Here is a 27,561-nt window from a genome sequence, read left to right as displayed (position 1 = left end):
CTGCAGGGGGCGGTCAGGGGGAAATCGCGCCACGCTCGTGGTGGCGATCAATACTTCGCCACCACGCCTCGCCTTCGCTACCACCTACCTCTCGCGTCGCGTTGCGAGAGAGCAAAACTTAACTCTCTCCCTACGTCACGAGCCAGAGGGTGGAATCGTCGAGCCGGAGAACGCCGATCACCTTGGACTTGGACGGGTCCGAGCTTTAACCCCCTCCCCCCTCCCTCTTGCGAGAATCGCCCTCTTCGAGGAGGAAAAAAATACAGCGTCGTGAAAAGGAGGCACGCAACCTGCGTGCCTCGATTTATCGCAGTATAAAAATTAATCTGAGAACGAGAGTTATTTCAGTAAGTAGCAGGTTTTATATAAATTGTAAAATTTTTAAGAGTGTTGATTTAATTATATGTAAGTTTCGTTTTTAAATCGAGATTTTCACTTTAAGTCTTTTTAGATGTAAATAAAATCTAAACTTTAATTACCTCTCTCTGCTCAGTTTTTATCTCTTCAAAAAAAAAGTCTAATATGAAACAATTATTACATTATCTGTGTAATAAGTTCTTTATTAAGGCCGAATTTGCAGAAATTAATTCAAAATGGTTTCGGGTATCCCAAAATGCACTTTATCGTGCAACGTAATTTAATTCATTTCTCTCAATACTGTGAGTTATTTGCATAATAACGTTAATTCCGTCTACAAACAAATTACATAAATAAATTTCAATTTATAACCGTATAATTATTTGAAAGTAGGCCAATGAACTACACAGAAAAATACGATTGCTCTTTAAAAAGGAATAAAATTCTCAAATTCTACTTTCGTAATTAGATTCTTAAATATTCGCGACTATAGACAAAAGGAATATTTTCGAAGAATAACGAAATTAAATCTCTTATGGCCTAATGTAAAAGAGAGGCTCGTTTGCGAGACGTTCCTCCAATAAGGATGCTCAAACACGCGCGTGACCTCGTTCGATGGGGTCACGATACGGGGATGGAAACGTGGAAAACATGAGATGGCAGCACGTTGCAACTGGGATAAAATTTTGGCACGTTGCTTCGTGTACATACATTTCGATTACAAAATCAAAATTTAAAAATCGGAAATAATGTATAAAATAATGTAAAAAATGTACCATGCTTAAAAAATATAATGATATAAACATATTATAATTGTTAATTCTATTTCATTCTGTTTTATTTATCAAGTTATTATCTCAATTTAATTAATTTTTTATGACTAATCTAATTTATTTTTAATTTATGTAATTCGAGGCATTTTAATAAATAATAAAAGTCTCGATAAAAGTATAAAACCTGATAGTGTCGACAATTTACATCTCTATCTATTATGCATTAATTAAATTAAAACAGATCTTAATACGAATAGATAAAGCGTGATTAATATGGAGTAATTCATAAGCGGAAATCAGGGATACGCGTGAGCTAAAACACGCGTAGTGTGCCGGTAAACATGGCGGGTAAACCACTAACCAATCTAACCAGCGATTGTCCGATTGCTGTTGAACATCCGTTGTTTCACAGCCAAGAATGGTGATACGCGCCTGTTCATAATCGATGAGCATAATTTTAATAAAATGGTGATGTCGCACATGTAGACTTCCCACGCAGATCTACTGCTATCACAATAATGAAAATTCCTCACGCTCTTTCTCGAAATTAATTACGAAATAATAACACTTAAAATATATAATAGATCCTGTTTTTTTTTCTGATTATCAAGACACGTGTTTTTTTCGTACATTAGTTTATCTAAATTTAATTTTTATAAAATCCAATGAGCTCATTGATTAAAATCGGTTTTGCTCTTAGCTCACAACATTTACGATACATATTTAAACATACGTTCTTATATCTTCTCTAAAATATTTATATTAAATTTTTCCAATCCTTTATCAAAATAACGAAAAACTTGTATTGGAACGACAAATGAGATTTTGCTTACATGTCAAAAGCAAAGAAAAATTGTAAAGTTTTCAAATCCGTGATTAATTTCATCTTTTGTGATTAATTTCACTCTCTGTCGGAGCAATTAACGCGTAATATTTCAGCCGTATCAAAACAATTGAAACGGAAGTTTCAATCGCTTGTGTGCTTTATTAATTTTTTCTGAATCACGTGCCCTGTGCTACAGTCACGAATGATAGATCGATACTACGCCTCGCTTGGATATGAAATCGAATGAATTATTCTGGACTACCGTCCATAAAGTTATTTCGCAATTCCTGCGGTCTATCTATGCGACACTTACAAACTTTTTCTCGCACAGATCGCAGACAACGATTGCATCTGCAGGAAATATTCAACTTTCTTACAGTTGCGCGCGCAGCGGAATGCATAATTAAATTTAATTATAATTGAAATTCTTCCGATTACAAATCTAATAAATAAAAGTTACACGTCGTAGATTAAATTTTCGTTAAAACGGATTCCACTTGTGATCAAGAGGAGATATAGTTTTCAACTAAGACTTAATTCATAAATGCATTTCGATTCATTATTTTTCGTATCGCATGTGCGCTATGCAAACCTCCATAAAGTTAAAAATATATCAACATTTGTGATATTTTTTTATTCCATCAAGATTTTATCATCAGTAAGCAGTGCGAATGGAAAAAGTCTGATATATCCCGCATAAAAATATTTCGTGCGGGCTGAGAAAGCCGATTTCGGAACAGCGGAGTCTCGACGTGTGGTGCACGTAACAAAAGGCGCCAATAATTCCCGATAGCTAAACGTAAATAGAACCCCCGAATAACACCGCGCGCGCGGGCTAATGCGGAGGAGCGTGTGGTGGAGCCGGGGGCCCGATTTATCGGTGATATCGACAAGCCGTCGAGCCTTACCTCGGCGATAATAGGCGAGTATACGACGTAAACGCGGCACACACGTCGACGTACGGCGCGCGGCATCGCGACGGATTTAGGCGCGTCGATAAATAACGTCGCCAGGTGCGCGAGCACGCCGAAAAGCTTGCTCGTTCGCGCGAATGAGTCTTCCACGTCGGCGGCCACAAGCCGTAAATTAAGGTCAGAGCCAAGAGCGATATAAGCAACAAACCGCGTGAGAGATAGAAAGGAGAGGAGAAGAAAGAGAGAGGGGAGAGAGAGAGAGAGAGAAAGGAGAAGATGCGAATAGGTATGCAAATTGCATACATGCTTAGCTGTTTACGTCTGTCAATTTGTTATCAAAGCAATATGCTAATATGACGTGAACCCTTCTCGGCAAATCGAGAGTTCGGTTGATATTAGACGATCTTTATTCCTGGATCTTAATCCGGATTAATCTAATCCAATGGTACAAAAGCATTAAAAAGATAAAAAATAAACAAAAATAATACAATAAACAGATCAATATATCGAGCCAAGACAAATTTTCCTAATACATTATAATTTATTAAATAAACATTATGTAATTATAAACGCGACTAATAACACTGTGTTGAAAAATGCTCAATTTCGAAACGTTTCGACTATACTTAGTCCTCTTCGGTCATAACAAATTACCAATATGTATGAACTTAAACATAAATAAAATAATGGACACGAAAATATAATTAAACAGTTAAAAAAGATGACCAAAAAAACAGCGCACTTCGTATTAAATGTGTCATAATAAGTAAAAACGTGAATACGAAATGCGCTGTTTTATGGTCATCTTTTTTAACTATTTAATTATATTTTCATGTCCATTATTTCATTTAAGTTCATACATATTGGTAATTTGTTATGACCGAAGAGAACTAAGTATAGTCGAAACGTTTCGAAATTGAACATTTTTCAACACACTACAGTGTTATTAGTCGCGTTTATAATTATATAATGTTTATTTAATAAATTATAACGTATTAGAAAAATTTGTCTTGGCTCGATATATTGACCTGTTTTACTGTATTATTTCTGCTTAGCATTAACGGACCCTTGATATTTGTTTGTATAAAAAATAAAACTATCGTTTTGCGGTAAAAAAAAGCGTTAAATAAAATGAACAAAACAGATAATATTCCTGATGATGAATTGAACTCGCGTATAAATAATAATTCAGCTAAGAGGGCTAAATTCCATGGTATTCGACGTTAAAAATCGAAAATGATGTGACGTAAATATTTCAGCGAGCGAAAAGTCGCGCGAGAATCAAGTTTATCAGAAAGCTCGTAGGCGACGTGAAAGGCAATTAGGGCACCTTTGTATATCGTTGATGAAAGACGGTAATCTGTTTAGCAATTTGTGAAACTGACGAGTACGTCACTATTTGCTAATTAAACATTAAAATTATTTTCAAATGGACGCGTTTACATAAACTTATCTCGTTAATCACTACTTTCACGTGCGTTTGATCACGTGATGAAGAGAGCGGATCGCGCGCCCAGATATATTTTTCGTTCTTTCGTGAAGAGCTTGACATTACTTCTCTTTTAATCAAGGTACATTAATTCTAAGGCGAAGCAATCTACGAGATATGTAATGTATCCCAACGTATGTACGTGTATCCGTGATGTACGTACTTCGCAGCAATGTGCTCGCGCTTTAAATGCGATCGCACACACTTGCAGTTTCCCTTTAACACCTGAACACTCCGGACTACGTGTGAAATTTTAATCCGCGTCGCACTCTTTGAGATCTGTATCTCCCGATTGCAAAAAAAAAACGTTTACCCCGCGACAATTCTCCAGGGTGCCTCTCGCCACAGCGCGCAGCGATAAAGCGAGAGATATATGCAAGAGTCCCTCTTTTAATTTGCGGTTTTAACAATTAACGGCACGGCGAGTAAATAATAACTGTAATCTCGCGACGATGAGAATAATAATTCACCGAGAAGAGTGATATTAGGTAACGATGTCGTAACTAGCTGTTAACGACAATGACATAATTATTAAACGCCCAGCGATGAAATAACCATCCGATGATAATCGCACCAATATTTTGAGGCTCGGAATCTGAAGGTTCTTTCGCCTTCACTCACCCCGATGAAGATATTTCGCGAGCGACACGAGACAAATGGGAGTCCGGCACCCGGAGGGTGACTCGAGCACGCGTTATCGTCGCGAGGTTTTCCTCTAATCTGCACAATGACACGCAATCCGGGCTCGCGATCTCCATCGAAGAGCTCCGCCGTTTTGGAGCGGGACATTTCCGCGCGGAAAAGCTCGTCGAGGATGAACGAGAGGAGGAGAGCACTCACGTATATGTATACGCGACGGAAAGCGCGCGGGTGAGAGGGAAGCGGCGACGAACGCGTGAAAAGCAGGCACGACGAGCCGGCGGCGGCCGAAAGACGACGACGACGACGCTGCTCCGTCCCCGACGTTGCTCTCCTCCGCCTGACCGGAATTGGAGGTTAACCTGTCACTCGATAGAGCGGATCGATTTTACGACACGCGCGGGAGGGAGAGCGGAAGGGGGGGGGGCGGCGGGGCGGACCGTCGTCCGCGGCCGCGCGGAGGCGAATTATTATGTAATTTCTGGTACTCACCTGGTTCGCAGAGCCGTGCGGACGTCGCGCGGGTGACTGGTGTGGCTCTCGTGATGTCCCGTCCGTCCGTCCGTAGGAAACGGAGATAGCGGAGGAGAGATGGAGCGAAAGAGAGGGAGAGAGAGAGAGAGTGAGAAAGAGAGAGGACGTGCGGGATAAGCGGCGAGGTCACATACACGCGCCGTGGCACCCGTCGACGAGATTCGGCGGTGGTGGCGGCGGACGACGACTGCACCTCCGCGCGTTTCGCGAGATAAGGAGACAGGAGAAAACGAGACGGGAAAAAGTAAGAGAGAGAGAGAGAGAAAGAGAGAGAGAGAGAGAGAGAAAGGGAGGAAAGCCGTCAAACTTTATCACGAGAGCAGCATGACGCGCGACGGGGCTGCGGGCAGCGTGCGACAACGACGGTTGAGAGGAACGACGACGACGGGGACGACGGCGACGACGACGAGAACGGGTACACACGCGCGGCACCACCGACACCGACACTCGATGACGTCATACCACCGGCGGCAACATGGAGCCGATGTACGCGCGAAAGACGCGCGGCACAAACACCACGGCGCAAAACTACGCACGACGACGACGACTACGACGACGACGACGGCAACCTAACGCGACCGCTCACTCCACTGTAGCCGGAGAGCCGTGTCCGCCGTGCGTCGCTTAACCTCAAAAATGTTTGCGGCCGAGGTGCCGCGGGCGAGAGAGAGAGAGAGAGAAAGAGAGAGCGAGTGGAGCACAGTGTCAAAGCCGCGGCAGCGGACGCGCCCCGTGCGCAGCGGCGACGAGACACGGACCCGAACTGAAACGAAGTCCCGGCCGAGCCGCGCCGAGTCGGCCCGAACGCTCCGATACCCCCGTCGCTCGTCGCGTACGTTCGGCCGCTCTCGCCGCGGAGACTCGAGTCATTCCGGTGGCGCGTACGAGGCGGTGCGGACGTGAGCGGGTGAAGCGGATCGATCGTGCGGTGTTACCATAACCTTTTCGTGGACGCGCACGAATTATCGACCGAAAGTCTCGTTTTGATTGCTTCGATCCGTGAACCGGTAATCTCTCGATCGCGGCGCGGCACACGCGTTCGAACTGGAGATATAAGTTTGCGCGATTTTTCGTTCGACCGTGCCTAACTTCGTACACTTCAAGTGAGTTGATTCGCGAAAGTGTCCCGCGTTTGCGGCGATCGTTTCGTATGTTCGGCCTCTCGTCGACGATTAGGAAAGATAAACGCCGCTCGCACGAAGTAGGTACGGGAAATGATAAGCGGTAATTAGATTCCGAGCGAATGACGAGGTAACTTTGATGCACTTTGAACCCACTGACCGCAATGCAAATTTTTCAAGGCCGCCGCGCGCGTTTGTCCGTCAAGCTTGTGTAATCGTTCCTTATCGAGTAACCGTCATCAAACACGATGATCTTTGATATTCAATGTTAATAGAATGCTCACTGAATTACATTTCGTGAAATTTTTCACATTAAAATAGTGTTAATTCAGTTTACTGAAAACCTACCGGTGTCACCAACTCCGATTAACTTAAAATATCGATCGATTAAATTGTAAACTGTTTCGTATTTTGTGTTTTTCCTGTCTATTTTTTATGTAGTATAATTTATTGAAAATATACTTTCAATTAATAATTAGTAATTTTTTTAAGTAAAATAATAAAATAATTTAATTAGAGATATGGTCAATTAAGTTTGCAATTTGTAATTCATAGATGCAATCGGACTTTTAGGTTAATCAGAGTTGGTAAGACTGTCTAAAATTGCGAAGTGTTAAACACTTAATATAAAGAGTGTAAAAAATTCTTAATTATATATATAAATTTTTATATAGAAATAGTGTTAATGTAAAAAATTATGAGTAACATTCCAAGTATTCTACTAACAACCACACGTAATTGAAAAAAAAATGTAAAAATTGAGTTAATTTTACTAAATGAGGGTCAAATCTAAATCAATTGAAAAATCTGTCCGAGATATTCGTATTTGAAAAAGACTATAACAATGATTTTCTTATGTACACCGTTAATTTAAAAAACGTCGCTTTTCACGTCACATTTGTATGTCAGTGCATAAAAACAAAATTTTTTTCAGAGCCTGAAATCGCTCGAGATGACGCAGTCGCCCTATGTCTCTCGAATAAATCAGATCGACGCCGCTCAGTTGGACACGGAGATCTACAAGGTGCTGAGGAGCCAAGCCAAAGAGATCGCCAGCTACACCGCGCCCGGCAAGATCGACAAATGGCAGGCGGAGGTGGACGCCGTCCTGAAATTCTTCATCTGGAAGTACTCGCTGCAACGTGGCTCCTCCACGTTCGGCCAGCGGCTTCTCAATCTACATTACGCCAACCTCGATCATAGAAAAGCCGTGCTCTACCTGATTCTAAACGTTCTACCTCAGTACCTGAGCGACAAACTGGCAAACGAGAACCTGTCGGAACGCGGTGCGATCGCGCAGATGCTTAAGTCGCTGGTCGACTGGACGACGAACGCGGTCAGTCTCCTGGAACTTGTCAATCTGCTCGTCTTTCTCCATCGGGGCATACAGCCGCGCGTGATCGAGCTTCTTCTCGGTCTGTCCAGCCAGTCGATAACGACGCACCGGCCCAGGATCATCGGCTACTCTTATATGACGAGAGAATTGCTCTGGCACGGTCTGATGGAACTCTTCACGATCGGCATACCCATGATAAACCTCCACTATCTAAAACACATGGTGATGAGGCTGTGGCGCCGCGCAGAACCATCCTGCGGCTTGTTCCCAGTGATGAACGCCGCTACCAGATGCGCCTACTGCAACGAGGACCTGATCCTGCCGTCGCACGCCGGCTGCGAGCATCTCTTCTGTTACTACTGCCTGCAGGCGCACTTCACCGCGATGAGCGTGTTCCAGTGTCCGATTTGCGACGCGGAGCTCCGCGCCAAAAATATGAAGAGGTACACTGTCACGAACGTACACATTTGGACCGACGACGAAGACTCGGACGATAGCTTTGAGAAAGTGGACGATGGATAACGCGAACGTACGTATATATTTCTAACTTTATCGGGGTTGACGCAAAGTGATGTGACTGTGATGAATATATTACGTGCGTGAACTTATCGGCTTTATAAAAGTACTGCGTTTATATGTGAAAATAATTTTATTGCAGTGCGATGTGTTAATTCCAGAAAGAGAAATTCGTTGCAAACTAATTAAAAGCAAAAATCAAATTCGTCGCAAGACACGGCGAATAGAATGAGTACAAAAATAATTTTATTATTACATCGGAATGAATTAAATCTCTTAGAAACAAATAATTTCTTGTTATATCAGAGTTATCTGAGAAACGAGATGAAATACAAATGAAGAAACATTCGCCGCAATGACCAAAGTAATTAAAAATAGAAAATAAGTAGTGATTTGTCGCATTTTATTATATGGGAATTAATTATTTCCTAGAAATAAATTATTTTATTATTATGTTTGAGTTAATTAAATCTAAAAAAACAAATTATATATAAATTTAAAAGGATTCGCCATATCAACTTATCGCGAGAGACAACGAAAAGGGGTACGCGCGTGATATTAATATTTTGTTTTTATTAAAAATAGCAATATACAAAATCTGCTTTATTCTTCATTTCAATACAACAAATCCCGATTTCGGGCGACATTCTCGTTTTTTTTCTTTTTTCCGAAACAAACAATAATTGATCAATATATATATATATACTCTCTTGACTCTTATATCAAAATTAGATTACATTATATCATATAAAAATATTATGTTGCGCTGTATATTATAAAACGCTTCATCTGCCGCCGCGCAGGTCGATAGATCGATTGTTTACATGCAATAATGACACATTCATCGAATTAATTTATTATTCAGTTGCTGCACCTGCGCTCGATGGGCGGGCACGTCCCCGGATTTATTTTACACGAGAGACAAACATCATAAACACTATAGCACAGAAAGGAAAAAAAAACGCGAAATACATACACATAAATTAACACTTTCCATCCTACGACGCTACAAAATTCATTCGCGAATCCAAACTTTTTTACCATCTTTCCCTGGAATGTATGATTTATAGTACAATTATAGTATAGCGCGGTTTCTTTCATTGTTTCGTAAGAAGTCCCTTTTCAAAAAATCGGGCTGTTATTTGCTTCTTGAGGTATTCGCGTTTACATTTGCGCTCTCTACTGTTAACATTAATCTTATTAATCGCGACGGAAACGGAGTTCACCCGAAAAATAATAAGATGCACAGGAAGCACGAGACATTTAGATTGCACAATTTTATATTTTGCAATGCAAAATTGCATCTCATCCGCGTTTCACCTTTTTCGAATTATGCGTGTACATATATCCTTGAAATTAATTTTCAAATCAACTTGGAAGTGTCTATTTTTGCTACAAAGTTATTTATCTACAAAATAAAAACAAGATAAAATTATTTATCTATTCATGATTTGTTGTACGTTCTTTCCTCGGGTGAACTTCTCAAGTATTCTACGTATTTTTTACCGGCACTTTAGCAACGATGCTACAGTATTCTAGGAAGTTTGCGATTTTGTGTCGGTCTCGCTGAGCGAAAGACACTATTTCCTGATATTTTTCGAGTATGAAAAAAAAAAAGAACACAATAGTGCGAGGCATATAAGCTTATCTATACGTGGAAACGGTTTACGTATGGTGTCATTATAGCTTCTTAATTAAGGCGATATCACGTCTCGGACGGGATCGCGATACATATTTCCCGAATCGCTTGCACTTCACAATTTTTCGTTCAGGCAAGATAAGGTGTGACATACTACGTATAAAATTAAAAAATTGCATGCAATATATGTGATGTCTATCTCGCCCTTTTAAAAACTTCAAGAAATGAATAAAGTTAAGAAAATTCTGTCGATATTACAATTAGTTGGAATAAAACTAGGCTTTATTCCATCCCAACGAATTGACTTAATTCCAATAATTTGAGATATAAATTAAGATTAAATCAGATTTAGTCTGAATTTTAATTTTCGCAACTTTAAAATTAATTTTCCCAAGTTTTTAAAAAGTGAATTAGACCGTATAAATTCTCTTTGATCGAAGAATACCTTCGAATTTTATCAGTAATCGTAAATCTAACCGTCAAGACGAAGATAAATCGTTGCGCAACGATACGGCCCGTGGACTTTAAATCTTCCTGAGATTCAGAGAAAGTCCATTATGTTATCTTAAATCCATTTTTCATGGAAATTTAAAAACCAAGAAAATGAAAGTCACTGGACATCAGAGGCTAAAATGGATTAATCCTAATTTTGCGTAAGATTCTCAGATACTGAATCGTTTTTGACGTCATTCTCACAAATTATAAGCTTAATCCATTTTAACTCTGAACGATTTGTATAAATCGTATTAAGCTAAGTCTGAATTAGGAAAGAGCGACTCCGCAGTTTGCTATAATGAAACAACATTAACGGTTCGTAATATTTTCTCTGCCCCGTTTTCGACGCAAAAACAATGAAAAAAAATATCCTTGCGGTACGCAATTTCGGATATTTACAGCGCATTCTCGTAAACGCAACGGAATCCAAGTCGGGTAAATTTCGCGAGCGAGGTCAGGCGCAGTTGATTATACACAGTTAACTAACTTTAGGCTGATCTTTTTTTTCTTTTCGAGAGAGAAGTATGTCATGTTATTTGCTGAATGCAAAAAAATGTCAAGTGAGTAGAGACTAGAGAAAAGTGATAGTAGATAGAAAAAAAACTAGTTTTACAGTTTGAAGGTGTATCTTCTCTCTTTCCGACGTAAATCGATTTTCGTTAACCGAAACGCTCGAGAAAGTTAACTGGAAACTCTTTGTCGTCATTGTCGTAGTTTCTCCGCCTCGCATGCGCATTTTCCTCTTTCTTTTTAACGCTAATTTCTGCGACTATACCTATATATTACCCGTATACGCTTTGCACGGTGTGTATTCGCGTAGGAACATTGACAGATTTCTTCCCAGGACTAGACAAAGAAACTGTCGATTTATCGGTCGGCAAAAGGACGATTTCGCCATAGGTATAGGGTGTTTCCATCTCGAATTCCGTGGTCACGTATTTTCGAAAATTACAAGTACAGAGAATAGATGTCGAGAAAAGAGGCTGAAAGATATATCCTCGAAATCAGAACGCTTCTTTTTCTCCGCCTTACCTTCGATTTTAAATTAAATTTAATTTAATTTTTTCCTTATGCATACAATAAATCTTTATTTCAAGTACCTGGATTTCGAGGTACCCTACGTAAGGAACGAAGTGTCAACGATTTTCGAACAAATGCTTTTTTGAGCACGAGGATATTTGCGCTGCTTCGTTGATTCACGATTATGCGTATGTGTACATTTTATCCGCAGCGACAATAGATACATTACACATGATATTCGTTTAGTCGTGCACACTTCGCTTATTTATACATCTATTTATTTATTTCCCTTTGGCGATTATCGTTTCAAAACCCTTTACCGATTAGAGCTTTTCTATGGATAACGTCGTTGCCACAAAAAAAAAACATCATGTTTTGCCCCTTATGGGAACGCAGCTCCTAGGCATTGCAGATGCAAATTGGATAAAGATGATATACAGCATTTAGACAACATAAAAAATTGAAAGAACCTTGTAGAAATGGCTCAAAGAGGTCCCAATTTTTTCAAATGGAAAAAATTTATCTTATCCTTAAAGTCTTCCTAAGTGTCTTTTAAACTTTTCTGAAATTTAAGATCGTATTAATTGTCGTTATCAATGAGATTTTTACAATTAACATAAATGAAATTCTTTAAAAATTATCCCGTCACTAATATAATAACAAGTATATTGAGGTTTTCGTACCAAAATAGAATATTTGTAACTTCTAACGAAGTGTTGTTGAACGGTTGTAGAATTTTATTAATAAAAATTTAATAATTTTTCTGCTAAAGAGTAATTAACGAGAGTTATAGATATTGAAACTACAGTTCAGAAGTTAAATTCTTTTTTAAATTATAAAATTGTCAAAATCAAAATAGATTATTTTGTCTGTTATTTTATAGTTAATCAATTTCGTGGTTATATCATCTTCATCTATTTGTTCTTGCAATTTTTATCGTGTAGCCCTTATGATGACCGGATTGCACGCTTCGGAGACTTTTAGGAGCTTTTCGTTTTAGATCATTTATTATTACCATTGAGCAAAAAAAAAAAGAAAACGGACAATAGAACCAGACAGTCCAATATTATATCACACGTATTTGCGAAATATTCTTATTCTCATTAACTTATTCCTCTTAATTCCGATCTATCTCGCGAGCGCATAAATAATTTACGCTTAAAAAGATTTCGCAAAAGACTTAGTCAAGAACTCTTCGCAGTAAAATCTTTCGTTAGGCATATTCGATCAACTCGATCGCGCGATTCTCGGCCTTCTTTATTTCCACTCTTTACGCAGGAATCTATCTGATCCTCGAGATTGACGATCGCGCGATCAAGAATTTCACGAGAGAACCGATTTTCTATCCTCTGCAAAATAAGTAATAATCGTACCTTCTTCGTTCGATTTTCATTCGATATGTATAACGCGTTACATTGACCTCTGAATAATAATGCGCGTGAATTCAAGAACTAATTTACCTAACGCTTTCATTCCTTTGTTCCAAAAAAAATAAACAAAAATAACGCTTAAAAATTCGAATAAATTATTACCGAGAACGAAATATATCTTATGTCTATAAAACAATCGTTTTGCGAAATCGACTGCGGCCAATGGAGCTCTCTGCGTGCGAGGAATCGGAAGAATCTAAACTTGGCAACATGTCGCTTTTAAATGCGTAGATTCTATATAAATCATACTTGCATACGTCGTCCAAATTATCATTATAATCATATTATGTCATAAATAAATGTTAGGAAAAAGAATTACATTGAAGAAAGATAACATTTCTGTTTATCTAAATATCATTTTATGAATTTGTGAAGTTTTTCATATATATAATCTTTACATATATATATATATATATATAGTTTTTATATTTATCACTATAATACAATTTTAAATTTGTTTCTTAGACTCTCTGCCAAGTTTAGAGTTAATTTAATAACGAAGGCTTTCTATAATTAACGCGACGTCGCAAATTGTAGTTTAGTATCAATACTTAATTTAACTGGCTCCTCGAAAAGTATCGGTTACACGGAGAGTGATAGCATATTTGCGCTATAGAATTCGTTTTACACCGTTCTGTCTTCAATACATGCTTTACACGAAAAGTTCTTTCGGTCTATTGTTTGACGTGCGTCCAGCGTCTTTCGCGAAATAATTAATAAATACTTTGCAACTTATACTTACTTTGTAAAACTCGAGATGTCAACCTCACGGGGGAGCTGCCATAACTGTATTTGGTTGCCGCACGGCGTCGAATCGCTGATTAACATCGAACGCTTGTAATTCGGCGATTGTAATTTCAATTAAGAGTACAGTTTTGGCTGACCCGCGGTTGCATTCGAGCTTAGTCTGAATTAAATATATGTAAATTTTTGCTAGGACGAAAGGCCGCTGAACACACGGGACATCCCTCGCCCATCGCATTCTATTTTAAATTTCTAACTGATATAATTTCTTTTTTGATTTTTTTTTTCAGATTTTACTCGAAACATTTATACCCGATGTATCATCATGCACACACACATATCATGCACATTCACTCACACGTACCGATTATTCGGTCATCAAGCGAACCACCACACGATGTAACGAACAAGACACGCGCGTCAACGTTTCGCCAAAAATTTCAAACATGACGATGAATTTGACACTATTCTTTTTTTTTTTTTTTTTAGTTGCGCGCACGCAACTGATTCGCGCTTTTTGTTTCGTAAGCAGTTTAATTGGATTGCAAAACCGATTAGATTGCCAAAATTCATGTAGAAAAATTTATTAACAAGAAACGAAACGATAACGACGCGAATGTCCATCTTGGATAACAAACAAAGACTGCGACAATAATAACGACTATCTTAAATCCTAAGGCACCTTCCGGCCGCGCGCCGAGAACAGCGAAAAAAAAATAAGGAAAAAAATAATAGAGCCAGTTCTCGGTCACAAAAATAACTTTCTCCTGACACTTAAGTAACTTCAAATTATCAACATGCAAACTATTTGGCTATTTGTATCGCGTCTGTCGAGTTTTCGCGAGATAAATAGCCGGATAGCCCTTTCGGTCTCCTGAAAATCCACGTTTGTTCCGTCCGAATGATCGATGTAATAACGTAATGGTACCCGCAATTACACACGCGATCGATATTATTAAGTACGTAGTCTGTTTCCGTAATCGATGTGCGACGGATCTCTGAGATCGGCTTCGACAGCGCTGACACGCCATTACGCTCGGAACGGATAACACGCGATTACTTGTTTTTTTTTTTTTACCACTCCAGATTGCATTTGCCCATCGACGACGTTGGCGCCGACGACGAAGATGCCTTCCGTTCAGCGCCGGGCGCAGCGCTTCCAGAGAACGGACTAGTTCGTTTGTTCATTTCTGAAAGAGAAACAAATTTATCCGGATTAGCAAAGGCATCAGAAAGAAAATAGGGTCGGATTCTCAAAGGAAGAAATAACTTTGTCCTTTTTTTTTCGATGTATAACTTTAAATCATCACATGCATAGTCAGATAGCTTCACAGAGATTTCAAGAAAGTTTTATAAAAGTATAGAGAAATATAAATAGAAATTTTGTCAATCTCATAAGTAATACTTAATAAAATGCAGAGAGATAGACTTTCTCAAAATCTTGGTTTCGCTAGATTATTGAAAATTCGTTTAACTAGGCTGCGCAGTTAATTCAGCTGCCCGTACAAAATCTTACGTACCATATATTAATAGCATTATTTTGCGCCTCGCACCCCATGCGGTAATTCCAATTTCACAAAGGTCCTTTTCTGTCAGGGAAGGAAATGTGGTCATGTCCACCTCGTTAGACGTGAACAGACCTAGCGAACGAAAAGAAATAAAAAAAAGCGGTGGTGCGTTTCGGTTTTCTCAAGCAAAAGCAGAAAATATAAGTAAAAGCAAAGCAATAGCATTCAATAGAAGACGTACTAGACAGCTCGCGCGCCTATACTCACGTATATATTTCTCCAAACCGATGCTAGTCAACATGCTGTTCAGATCATCGAAACGATGGGACGATGTAATTTTGTTTAAATAGGAGGTCGGCGTGTGGTCCAGATAATTCGAGGCCATCCCGATCTGTCCGGCGCGATCCTTGCTCGAGATAATACTACTGAAATCAATCTCGGTACTGAACACCGGCGTGGTCGGTTCTTTCCACAAATCTGAAGGATGTGACGTTAGCTCCTACAAAATTTTTATTTTAAAGAAATTATAATTTCTGTTAATTCGATCAGAATTATTTCGTCAGAGTAGTCATTTACTTCAAGGAAATGTTATGTTCATTTTCATCAATATACAAATTGCAAGAAGTTATTCCTTGATAGATTTTGACCTCGTAAATTTCGATGATATCAGAATCTCGATTATTTTTATTATACAGTCAATGTAGTTACCTTGCTTAAATCACTCGTGAGTGGAATGCTTTGGCTAAGGCCACAACCAGACCAAGCAGATGTTGGTACGCGAAAATCATTGCTGTTCGACTTATTTTGCATAGCCTTTGTGGCCAGCAGCTTCTTCTGCTCATAATCGAAAGACGCAAAATTCTGCTGCGCAGCCATCTCAAGCGATTTCTTCTCGCAACCAGGTGCGCGTCGATCGGTGACCGGTAAGTCGGACAACATGCTCGATAGATCCGCTAAAAGAAAAACGTATATTTATTTGTAAATAACAATAACCGATGATTAACAACAGATTGTTAATTTCTCAATGTTTGACTTACGTAAATTGGTATTAGCATCCGTAGGATTGACCGGTGAAATGTTACGAGGACTGATGGCAGGACTAGATAAAGAGCTAGAAACGCTACTTAGCGAAGAATATGCTGCAAAAAAATTCGTCGTTTAAGAATTAAATCAATTTCTATATATCTTAAAATATTGGGAAATTTTGGCAGCATTTAAAACATTGGGAAATCTAAAATACTGATAATAACTGATAAGTCACAGTACATATTAACATTAGAAGTACCAAACGTCATTTCTGACCATTTCTATTTTTCAGATTAACAACTTTTATGTAAAAAATATCCCTCTAACAAAATATTCAATGTACAAAATATGCAGCTGAATGACTAAATTAATGACATTTTTTCTCAAATTTAATGTGTTTTCAATAAGAAATCTGTAGTTATCTTCAATCTTTTCTAAGTCTTTTTCTGTTCTTTTATAGTGTTAATACTTTGACTTTCAATAGTCATAAAATCCTATTCGCAATAGAAATCCTATACGCAAGTATACGCCATTGATCTTTTCATTTCAAATTCTTTTCTACTTTGGGTAAAAACCGTGGCAATCAAAGAGTAATCATTTGTAAGAAAATTGGAACGTAGAAATAAATCGCGTGGAATAATTGGGGGATCACTCACCACTGTTACCATCTTTGTTATCCATCAATGAATTGGCGTTCAGACCATGGATGCCAGAAAAATTGGTCGGTACGTTGTTAGGATGAAACGCTCCGATACCAGGAGGCATCACGTGATTCGATAATCCAGGGGGCCCGTGGGAAGCTCCCATCATGTTGTTGTGCAGCATGTGTTGTGTCGTCAGCAGGTGGTTCAAATGAGAGTATGGATACGGACACATCGACGGAATATAATGATGAGCGAGGCCCCAGTGTGACGACAGTCCCAGAGAATTCGGCGAGTGCGACATCGGCGATACGCAATACGGCGAGTTCTGCGTGTTTACATTTAACATACTTGAAAAGTTGTCCGGGACGCCGCTGACCAGATTGTTGGGACCTAATTAAATATTAAAGACTTTATATTTGCATTTAACAACAAAATAATAATTAAAAAACTTATACACAATGTAAAAGGATGAATATATGTAGTAGAATCACATTTTGTCATTTCTAAAATTATTCTTTAATTATTAATTCGAAATAAATAAAATTCGATATTTCGCTAAATTTTACAAAAATTGTAAATTTGCTAAAAGATTTACATATAAAAAGTTAATGAATTACTGAAAATTATAGAAAAATCTATGATCTATGTAAGACGATGTAGTTTGTGATTATCACATTAATCTACTATCGACGATGTCGCATTTTTTTCGAATTCAACGAACAATACTCACTATCGTTATTGGAATTGCTTTGGAAAACATTGCCAGCATTCGGAATGTAATAAGTAACTGGTATATCGGCAATAACCGTGGGCTCATCCAATCCTAGCAACTGCTTCCGCGCCTTGTAAATATTACTGGCCTTCCTCTCGATTCCTTTGATAATCACGGAAAGTGTACTCTGTTTCGGCTTGTGGCGAACATTGATAAACACGTCCAGAGATTGCATGAGTTGAGAGATCTTTTCAGTATCCACGGAAGCACTCACAGAGTCTTCTGGCAGATCGAACATAAGTACCAATGGCAATGAGCCCTAAACACAATTATCGTTACGATAGTTATTAATGAATAATATTTATCGAAAACCACATTGTGGAAAGAGAACACATAATGTACACACAATTTTTTTACAATTAAGCATAAAATAAGTATATTTAAAACTAAATCCCAATTGTATTATATATTTATGAAACATAACGATTGAAAATTATGGTAACATCATAAAAATTGATAAATTGAAAAAAGTTATAAAAATTGAAACAATAACGTGAAAAGGAATTTTAAGTAGAGAAAAAATGAAAAATGTTTATATATGGGAAAAGATAAGAAAATGTATAATGGTAATACACAGTTTAGAAATAGAAAAGATAAAATTTGGAATTAATTATAGAAAGCTTCATGAATATTGACTTACCACTAACTGTTGTCTGGCTAAGTAAACGTTGTTTATTTCGCCAGTAATAGTGACGTTGCTTTTTTTAAGGCTCGGTATATTCGGATCGCCAGCATCGGGGAACATGATTTGCGTAGAGGTACGTTGCATAATCATCTTTAGATTGCTACTCTGTTTGCCTAGCACGATGCTATGATGTTGAGGTGAGATCTCCATTGACATTTGTACTTGGATTTGACTCTGCGAGAAGAAATGCGCGAAAAGAATATAAGTTTCTGAGAATAAAAGAGAGAGCAGAAATTTTTTCGAAAAATATTTTAAAACAAGTATTTGTGCGAAGAAAACGATCAAACAAGATTTTATTTAAAAAAAAACAGAAAAATTCAGATTGAATTTTTTTTCAGAGTTTTAAGATTAATTTTATCAAGCTCTTGAAAGAATAAATCAATTTTTCGGTTATTTTTTTTTACTCACAGCTAGATTTTTGCACATATATTGGATCAGCATACGCGTCGCATGTTTGACTTGGTTAACCTCCCATTCGCATCCCTTGACAACCACCAGGGTAGCATGCAGCTTCGGTCTAGTGCGAAACATCACTTGTACATTGTATTTCTCTTGTATCTTCACCACGCACGGTGAGGTACAATCTGGTATGGTCTGCGAAGCGCTCATTATAGGTAGCTCGAAGGAGAAAATCAAGGGTGTCAAATTCTAAAAAAGATATGGAAATAAGTCGATGTTTCTCGAACATTTTGTCTTAGAAATGGATATGCATGAACGACTCAACAATGAATAAACAGCGAATGTAAATTTTTACTAATAAAAATTCAAATCACGTTACCATGTAAGTAAAACATTTGTTAGCATTCGCTATTTGTTTATTTGTTCGTTCCTGAAACCACCTTTATATAAAATCTTACAAAAAATCGCCCACTACTTTTTTTACTCTCGACCAGAAATTTTTATTCTATCGCACATAACACATAATATTTAACACGGTATTAAATTTTTAGTATCCAAGCCTGAAATAAAAATTTCTCAATCAACGTGACGTAATGCAATTAATTGAGAAATATGATTTTATCTTCTCTCGACATGTACTGTAACCATCCTGCAATTTCCGATCGCACACACAAAACAATATCATTCTCGTACTAAGAAAAGCGATTACTCAATTTTTGATTTTCTTTTTTTAAATACTTTTTAAATTGTTTACCAAAAATATTTTCTTATATATCTTATATATGTATATAATATATATACTATAAATTACTTGAATTAAGTAAATATAGTACTACTTATTTCAAATATTTTATATGTGGACATATTTATATATCTATAAATCTATCACCTCATTCATTATTAGTATCAAAATTATTCATAAAAATATATCCTCATAATTTAATACTCCATCAAGATATTAAGTTAAAACAAAAACTCGATTTGCTTATTAATATTCTGATTTTTTTTCGATACAATTTTATATAATAATATTCTTCGAAATATAGATCTTTTTCATTTAGTATATGATAATGAGTTTTTCTAAAATTAGTGATGAGTACATTTTAAGATAATTTGTCAAGAGAGGAAAACAATTCTTGGTTAAAGAAAATTGATATTTATTTTTAAAAAAATTGAGTAACTTAACAGAATTGATATCTTTCTGTAGGCACTGAATACAAATATCATAAACATCCAAAGAGTAATATTGTTTTTACTAGTTTTTAATAGCTCAATCGCTAGTATTCGGTATGTTCACTCAAAGTGATTAGCGAACATTAAAACTGTACTTCTGTCTTTTGAAATATCCCAAACATACTTGCAAAAATTCTTACCCTAACACGAGCACGAGCGCGTTCGACGCTTTCCATCTCGCCAGCGATAGAGACCTGATTGCTCTTGTCCTGGTGATTGCTGCGGTTGCTGTCTGGAAAATGAATGTGACAGCCAGTTTCCTCCATTACTCGTTTAATCGTCAGGCCGCCTTTGCCGATGATGTGCGAATGGTCGGTGTAACTAACGTCCAGCTTCATGGTCACTCTATTATTTTGCTGAAAATCAAATTACGAAATTGACTATTTGTAAATCGATATGTCATGTTTCCAACTCTAATCTAATCTTTATCGCCATACAGTCAGTTACGTGTTGAGCAATTTCTAACAATTCTCGGTTTCTTTACTCTAACAATTAGACATTTATTATTTAAAAACACAATTTATATCCTGATAAATTAAGATAATAATCTCAGAAAATGAAACTATCGTCCCTAATTATATATTTACTAACTAAAAACAAAACCTAACTCCGCATTAAAAAAATTAATTCTAAATTTGGTATCAATTGAGAAATATCGAAAATTAAAATGACAATAATGATATCTGTTGAAATTATTGCTAAAGATAATCTAGACAAGATTCATTTTGGTCAAAATTGAAATTACAGTTTTATCAATATTGAATAAAAATTAATAAGAAATCTTAAAATATATATTATAGCAGAGATATATAAAATCTTTACATATAAAAGATCAATTCTATATTATCACGAGTAACCGGATGTTGGGAGAAAGTGGAAATCTTCCGATAGTATCTCCTACATTTTTATTTTTCCAACATGTATTTACGTTCGCATTACATTCGCACGAACGTAATCTTTCCCGGTAATTTACATTTGTTTGCTTTACACTCCACATTTCCACATCGAGATCATCGGCTTTACGTACATGAGCTTCTTGAACCATATCGCCGATCCGTCGCGGTACGACTCGTGCGCGCAACTTGAGATATCGCGTGGCTGAACGTTATATAAAGTCACGCGATAACGTTGCACGATTTGCTGTCGTGCGACTTCAGGAATTTCTTCCTGACCGAGTACAACGAGTCGTCGTCGTTGTCGCGAACGAGGCCGTACAGTCTCAAAAATACTCACTTTATAAATAAGCAAAGTGAAATCGGGATTATTGTAAACATAATTTTTAAAAATTAAACACTAAACAAACTCTTTGCAGAATCTATGAAAAAACGACACGATGCTAATAAATTCGACGAAATTACAATTCTTATATTGAACAAAAGTCTTAGTCCTTTTTAGCATTTTTCTCATTAAAATGCGTCAACACATTGACAAATATTACGTAAAATTATATATTGAAAAGGTGACGTTGCATGAGTTATTTATAATATTGGTTCCATTTGAGTTATTTCGCAGTGTTATCTTGTGTCAGCAAAAATATATTTGTAAAAAAAAGAATATTTATGAGTGATTATAATGTTTTTCGGAAAGGAAGAAAAATGGTAGCTGCAAAAGCATGCAAATATTCTTTTTTTTTCTCATCTGTGCTTATACAAAATAACACTTTAAATAATTCAAGTTACATCAACCTTTTTTATAGACGACTCTTGGACTCTTGAAGTTACTTTTTTAACAATATATAATAATTCGCCATGGTTTTTGCCAGTGTTGACAGGAATAACTTTTTCCAAAAGAAACTCAAATTTTTGCCCTCACTTATAATACTCATAATTAATTTTTACGAACAAAATTCAGTTATAATGTACACAGGTCTCACAGGTGAATGTAAAAATATTCACAGCTAAAAAAAAATGTAAATATAATGATAATGAATGATATCAAAGTTCGATATTGAAATCAAGTGGCAGAAGAAAGAACCGCAATGCTCCGTTTATCTTATAATGTCAATTTAGATATGCAGCATGATTTCGAAAACATAACGAGACGGACGCGGCTGCGATTGCGAAAGTCAGGACGTCGACATCCTGGCGTCGGCGGTCGACTCGAAAAGATATTGGATATCCACGCACGTGTCCGACTGTGAGTCTATAAATACCTTTGCGCTATTTACGCGCCATTCGCGGTCCGTAATTAGCGCTATATATACAAGTGTCGCGCTGCCGCGCCACTTTTGCATGCCTGACGCAAAGCATGACGTCTATTTTCAAGTGCCCGTGCACTTGCCGCGATGGCAATTGCGAGAGTAGATCACGAGCGAATGACGAAAATGAGAAGAAGGCGGAGAGGAGGACGACGAATTCTCGTGCGAATTCTCGCCCGAGCAAAACCGAGCGTAGCATTTTATCCACGTTTCTCTTGGCAAGAAGAGGGAGGCAGGAGTATACATGTTCCTTTCACACGTCCTTCTTCGCCCCGCGTCCTTCTGTCTCGGTATATTCGCGTCTCTGAAACGGCGCGCACGTCGGAATGTTCGACAAAGTAACAGGAATCGATCGGTACGCCCAGTATAGCATGGCATAAAGCGACAAGTCCGACAAGTCTCGCCTGCCGTCTCGCGATTTAACGGTAACTGGACCGGCCGACATTTCGCCGTATCGTCGTGACTTTTTTTTTTTAGCTAGGGGATGTTCACGTCAATGCGAAAATACGAAAGATTCGATGTTCCAATCATATGAGTTGCTTTTCCAAGAGAACGTTAAAAAGTAAATCTTAAAAAATCACGAAAATGTTTGATCAAAATTTAATTTAATTTTTTCAATTAATTATTTATCAATATAAAGCTATCTGTAGTTGATTTAATCTTAAATTTTCTTCTTTTTCAGAAGGAAAAATCGTCTTTTTCTTTTAGAAAGCGAGCGAACTTGTCTAATTGATTAAAATACTTGTATTCATGTATATATCGTGCGATAATTTTTATCTTTTCTCCCTCAGTCTCTCTTTCTCTCTGCAATGCAATTCGGCTGCTCACTTAAACAAGTCGCTTTCTCGCATGGGAATTCACGACTGTGAACGGCGATATAAATAAAATACGTTCTTTCCGCATGATCTTTCGTCTCCTTCCTCGCCGCCTATTTCTCCCGACCTTCCTTACTTGCGACGCAAGTCTGTTAATTATGTAGAAACATGCACGAGCCGGATAAAAAGATATCGCCTAAGCTGAAGGAGCCTGTCTGGAAGAGGTCTAATGACCCGATAACCAGAAGCCATCGAATTAAAATGTCGATATTTAAATATTTATCTATTATTGATAATACAATTTATACTTTAAACTTTCGAAAAAAAAAATTTATAAAAACAACTCGTCGTGCTTTCCCTATTCCCTACATTTTGACAATCGCCCTACATTTACCGATTCCCTGCATTTTGTTTCGATATTTGTGACTGTATTTTCATCTGTGTGTATCTGTGAGTGCCTATGTAAATTATACAATATTTAATATGATAATTGATAACATCTTCGATTCGAATATGAATTCAACGGTATTATTAATTTTTATCGCCCGTGATGTAACATTTGAAAAAGGAGGAACATATGGCTGCTCTCCCATGTCACGTAATCGAATTTGGTAATCGTCCATATCGCATTTAGTGATAACTGATACTAATAGGCTCGTGTGTCCTTGCATTTACTCGTTCCGCGTCCGACATCGTTCCCCTTATTGCAAGATGAATGATAATTGCGCCACTGAGGTAATATTGCAGTATAGTACGAAAACCTCTAGGCTCGTCCGATATTTACAGTTTAAATTATTCGATAGATTCCCGTTACGTACTGACATACTTCTTCGTGGGAAATTTGGTATTGACAAAACGATTGTCGCCTCTCCTTTCTCCATAAAAAAAAGAACATTATTCATTCACTTGCATTCGCCTGTGTTCCTCAATATTACCGATATATTTCGTGCAAAATCATTTATCGTGCTTAATTCTATTCATCTACAAATACTATATTCTTAAAAATTGCATTCCCTATTTCAGTAATATTTTTATTCTCTACTTTGTATACACATATATCTGTCATCTTACAGGACTAATTGCGAAACGGTATCTTTGACGCAAACTAGATCTTATCAATATATTGAGTGGAAATGTACATACTTTTAAATGGTCTACACGGACTGAATGTTGAACATTTTTAATGTAACATAATATTTTTTTTCATAGATTTATCGTAGATTCGAATTACATGTAAAAAAAAATAAGAAACTTTTGTCTCAAACATTTTTTCTGAAAATATCTTCCTCTGTTAACCTTAAAAATATCTTGAAAGTATGAGAAAAATCTTGAAAAAAATTAATGGAGGTATTTTTTTAATGAAATGTTTGAGACGAAAGTTTCTTTTTGTGCATGTGTGTAATTCGAAATAGTAATAAAAAGTATGTTTTTTCACTTTAAAAGATATGGGTGATTTGATAACACTCTGTATATAATGACAATGTACTTACCCGTGTGTCCAAAATTTCCATTATCTTCTCCTTCGCTGATCGTACATCATCTAGTCGACCTGCGACTTTTATGTGCGGATCTGCGAAAAGAAGATAGAAAACTGAATTACATTGACGAACGTGCGTGGGAAGTATAAGGGCGCATAAAATAAGGCGGCAGCGAGTCGCGCCTTTATTACATCGAGCAATCAATTATAATTGACCTCGTTAATTACACGTTACGCGACTAAACTTCGTTCCGTGCTTGGCAAAATAATGATTAAATAATAGTTTTCTTTTTAGTTAACAAATGTCTACAGTCTTCCTCTATTATTATGTAGGATATTTTTAGATATTTTCCACATATACCCCCCCCCCTTTTTTTTTTTGGATTGACTAAACAGCAGAAACCTCAGGCAAATTGGGTTACGTTGAAACCGTCGACAAAGATTTCGTCGACAAAGCTTTCACCGACGCTACTTCATCGATACCTAGTTTGACATCGATACCAAATGTGTCCACCAACGTAAACATTCATCGACTTTTGTGTAGCGTCAGAAATTATTATTGGTTTGTTATGATTTGAAAAACAAAAATGGATGAAATCGTTTCCTTGTAAAGGTCGACGAACCCACCCGCGCTTTTAGACGCATTTAACAAAGGCACCACCGATTTGTATGGCAAAATAACTTATATCGATTCAATAAAAATATTGGAGACACATTGTAATACACGAAACGTTCGTGTGATGTCTGTTGACGAATATTTATTTGATTAGCCGGTCTCTGATATCGGCGAAGCCAATATCTCGCGTCGACGAGAACATTCTCTGATATCGGCGAAGAGGGTTTGTCGATGATTCTAATGTGAACCCGAAGGAAATTACAGCGCGCACAGGGCGCCCTAAAGTAGAAGGACACCGCTGACGAGAACTGGCGACTGCAGAAAACCCAGTGTCAATCGTTAGTTATTTTGAAGTCAGTCTTAGTATTCGCGAAGCGCACGCTTGCTCCTTCCTGAATGCGAGGCCTTCGACTGTATAACGTGTTCCAAAGTCGAGTGCGATGTCGCGTCACTGACGCTGCATAATGATCGCACGTGCGTGTTTCGCTTGCCACTCGGACCTCGTCACGCATAGAGGAGATCAATAATTTATCTATTTATGATGATAATAAGAATTATGAATCAATCATCAAACATAAATTAGATAATGTGCACAAAGTAGGAAACGATAATTCACCAATACTCTTAAAAAATGTAGGAAATGTATAAAATGTGAGTTTTAATGGCATCGACATTCCCTCGATGAAAAGTTCGCTCGTAACTTCTTTTTATTTTTTTTTTTCTTTAAATATTAAAAAGTTTTGGTACGCTCAAATGGGTAAAAAGATCTCAATTAATTTTGCAAAAATTTGATCCGAGTATTCAATTATTAAGATATCATCGTTATTTTCCATGTAACAGAATTGAGAATTATTTTGAGCTTTTAGCACCGTCGAATTCCATTCCTGAACAAAGAATTCTCTGCGCAAAGTAAGAAAAACACGCTTTCAACACTTGGCAATCAAAACAACGATACCATATCGTCTGTGTCGTGAAGTTCGTACTTCTTATCTCTCCCGCCCAATTATGTAAGAGATATCGTGGAAAATAACGCGATATCAAATAATGTGCTTTTGAGAATCGGAGTCCAATCAAAATCTCCCACGATCATAAACACTTTTTGTTAGATGGGATATATATATATGTCGTGTTAGTGCGATTGTCTATCAGGCACAATCCGCGATTATTTTTGGAATGGACGCAGTCTGCGGACTCTTCGGTGCAAGACTTTAAGGCCTGACCTGACCTCTTTAGCCGCGCCGAACATAGAAAGTAGATGAATCCTGTTTGCGCAAAGCGATAAGGAGTGTCGGCTGCCGTTGTTACGGTTAAATAAGAGAGAGGCAGGTGTCGGAGGCTTGGCTGATTATCTGAATGATACAAGGCGTTCCTTAATAAAACGTATATACCACTATGCTTCGCGATAATTTTACATAGGGGGAGAAATGCATATAAGAAACAATGATAACGATGAAATATACAAGAACAAACTGCGATAATAGTGACACGTACGAAAAAGCTATAATGACTGCCACTTAAAAATATAATATTTTTGTGTATCTGGATGCACTGAAATTTCATATAATTTCATATAATCGTGTTTTAAAACCATTTTAGTTATTTTCTTAAGTAACTTTTTAGTTATCTTTTTAATAATATTTAATTTAAAAATTTACTTTTTAAATAAATAATTAAAAAATTTTTCCTTTTATACTATTATATTCTTTAAAGGTTATATGATTTATTTGTTTTAGCATATTCTAAACGGAATCTACTATATGCTCTATAAAGTAATAAATTTAAACAAAACTTTCTCGCGATCTTACGATAATCATATTTTCCTCGATCTCGGAAATAAAATCAGTTAGATAATTTGATGAAACAGCAGTGTTGCAGTCACGCAATATCTGGTTTTTGAATTTTCTTGTTTACTTCACAAACACGCATGCACGCTCAATATCTGTTGACTTGATATAATTGTAATGTGACGGACAAATAGAAAATTGGGAATTTAAAGAGAATTTAGAGAAATAAAATTATACTCCAACTATGTTAAATAAATCTAAACTTAATTTTTATCATTCACTTATTTTATTTATTTTAGATTTTTTGGTGTAAAATTTATTCTAAAATTTAGTAAATGTAAAATTTACTATATAATTTAGTTTAATTAGAAATTCTTTTAATTTAATTAAATTCAAACTTCTGATTTCTATTTTAATTCTCTTTTTCTTGGATTCGTGAAATACACATATATTTTATTGATTACACGTTGTACAGATTGCATTGTCATATTTATAAATTGATTATTATCACATTTCAATGCCCAGTGCACAAATATTGTATTTATAAGGGACGATTATCATAGTCCTCTCTC

General features: G+C 37.0%; 3 protein-coding genes across 16 annotated transcripts in view; 1 reads left to right on the top strand and 2 right to left on the bottom strand.

Moving 5' to 3' along the window:
* Window positions 1-5,510, bottom strand: part of LOC105837890 — a 150,480-nt gene extending 144,970 nt beyond the window's left edge. For 3 of the 6 annotated variants that reach the window (XR_004963160.1, XM_036286555.1, XM_036286556.1), the window contains exon 1: window positions 4,981-5,193. Coding sequence is in view for 2 of the 6 variants with exons in the window: in XM_036286555.1 (XP_036142448.1) it covers window positions 4,981-5,117 (137 nt within the window). In the remaining 4 variants the exon portion in view is untranslated. The other 3 variants (XR_004963161.1, XR_003626339.2, XR_004963162.1) reach the window with 3 other exon arrangements.
* A 56-nt stretch (window positions 5,511-5,566) lies between these two features.
* LOC105834999 (peroxisome biogenesis factor 2) overlaps window positions 5,567-27,561 on the top strand; it is a 38,340-nt gene continuing 16,345 nt past the window's right edge. Inside the window, exons 1-2 of one of the 5 annotated variants that reach the window (XM_012677955.3) lie at window positions 5,567-5,776; window positions 7,588-8,958. In XM_012677955.3, the coding sequence (XP_012533409.1) occupies window positions 7,606-8,511 (906 nt within the window). In that variant the 5' untranslated portion in view covers window positions 5,567-5,776; window positions 7,588-7,605 and the 3' untranslated portion in view covers window positions 8,512-8,958. Of the gene's footprint in view, window positions 6,784-7,587; window positions 8,959-27,561 lie in introns of those variants that run through there. The other 4 variants (XM_012677922.3, XM_012677914.3, XM_012677938.3 and 1 more) reach the window with 4 other exon arrangements.
* The window catches only part of LOC105834981 (protein bicaudal C homolog 1-B), a 36,849-nt gene continuing 21,237 nt past the window's right edge, over window positions 11,950-27,561 (bottom strand). For 4 of the 5 annotated variants that reach the window (XM_036286545.1, XM_036286546.1, XM_036286548.1 and 1 more), the window contains 11 exons: window positions 24,603-24,682; window positions 20,241-20,456; window positions 18,877-19,116; window positions 18,424-18,642; window positions 17,742-18,042; window positions 17,024-17,401; window positions 16,379-16,480; window positions 16,050-16,294; window positions 15,609-15,840; window positions 15,354-15,473; window positions 11,950-15,023 (listed from right to left, as the gene is read on the bottom strand). In XM_036286545.1, the coding sequence (XP_036142438.1) occupies window positions 14,908-15,023; window positions 15,354-15,473; window positions 15,609-15,840; window positions 16,050-16,294; window positions 16,379-16,480; window positions 17,024-17,401; window positions 17,742-18,042; window positions 18,424-18,642; window positions 18,877-19,116; window positions 20,241-20,456; window positions 24,603-24,682 (2,249 nt within the window). In that variant the 3' untranslated portion in view covers window positions 11,950-14,907. The remainder of the gene's footprint in view (window positions 15,024-15,353; window positions 15,474-15,608; window positions 15,841-16,049; window positions 16,295-16,378; window positions 16,481-17,023; window positions 17,402-17,741; window positions 18,043-18,423; window positions 18,643-18,876; window positions 19,117-20,240; window positions 20,457-24,602; window positions 24,683-27,561) is intronic. The other variant, XM_036286547.1, reaches the window with a different exon arrangement.

Source organism: Monomorium pharaonis, chromosome 5 (genome assembly GCF_013373865.1).
Source record: "Monomorium pharaonis isolate MP-MQ-018 chromosome 5, ASM1337386v2, whole genome shotgun sequence".
Classification (NCBI taxonomy): domain Eukaryota; kingdom Metazoa; phylum Arthropoda; class Insecta; order Hymenoptera; family Formicidae; genus Monomorium; species Monomorium pharaonis.
The sequence above is the reverse complement of the archived record's forward strand: the minus strand, read 5'-3'. Positions and strand labels throughout refer to the sequence as shown.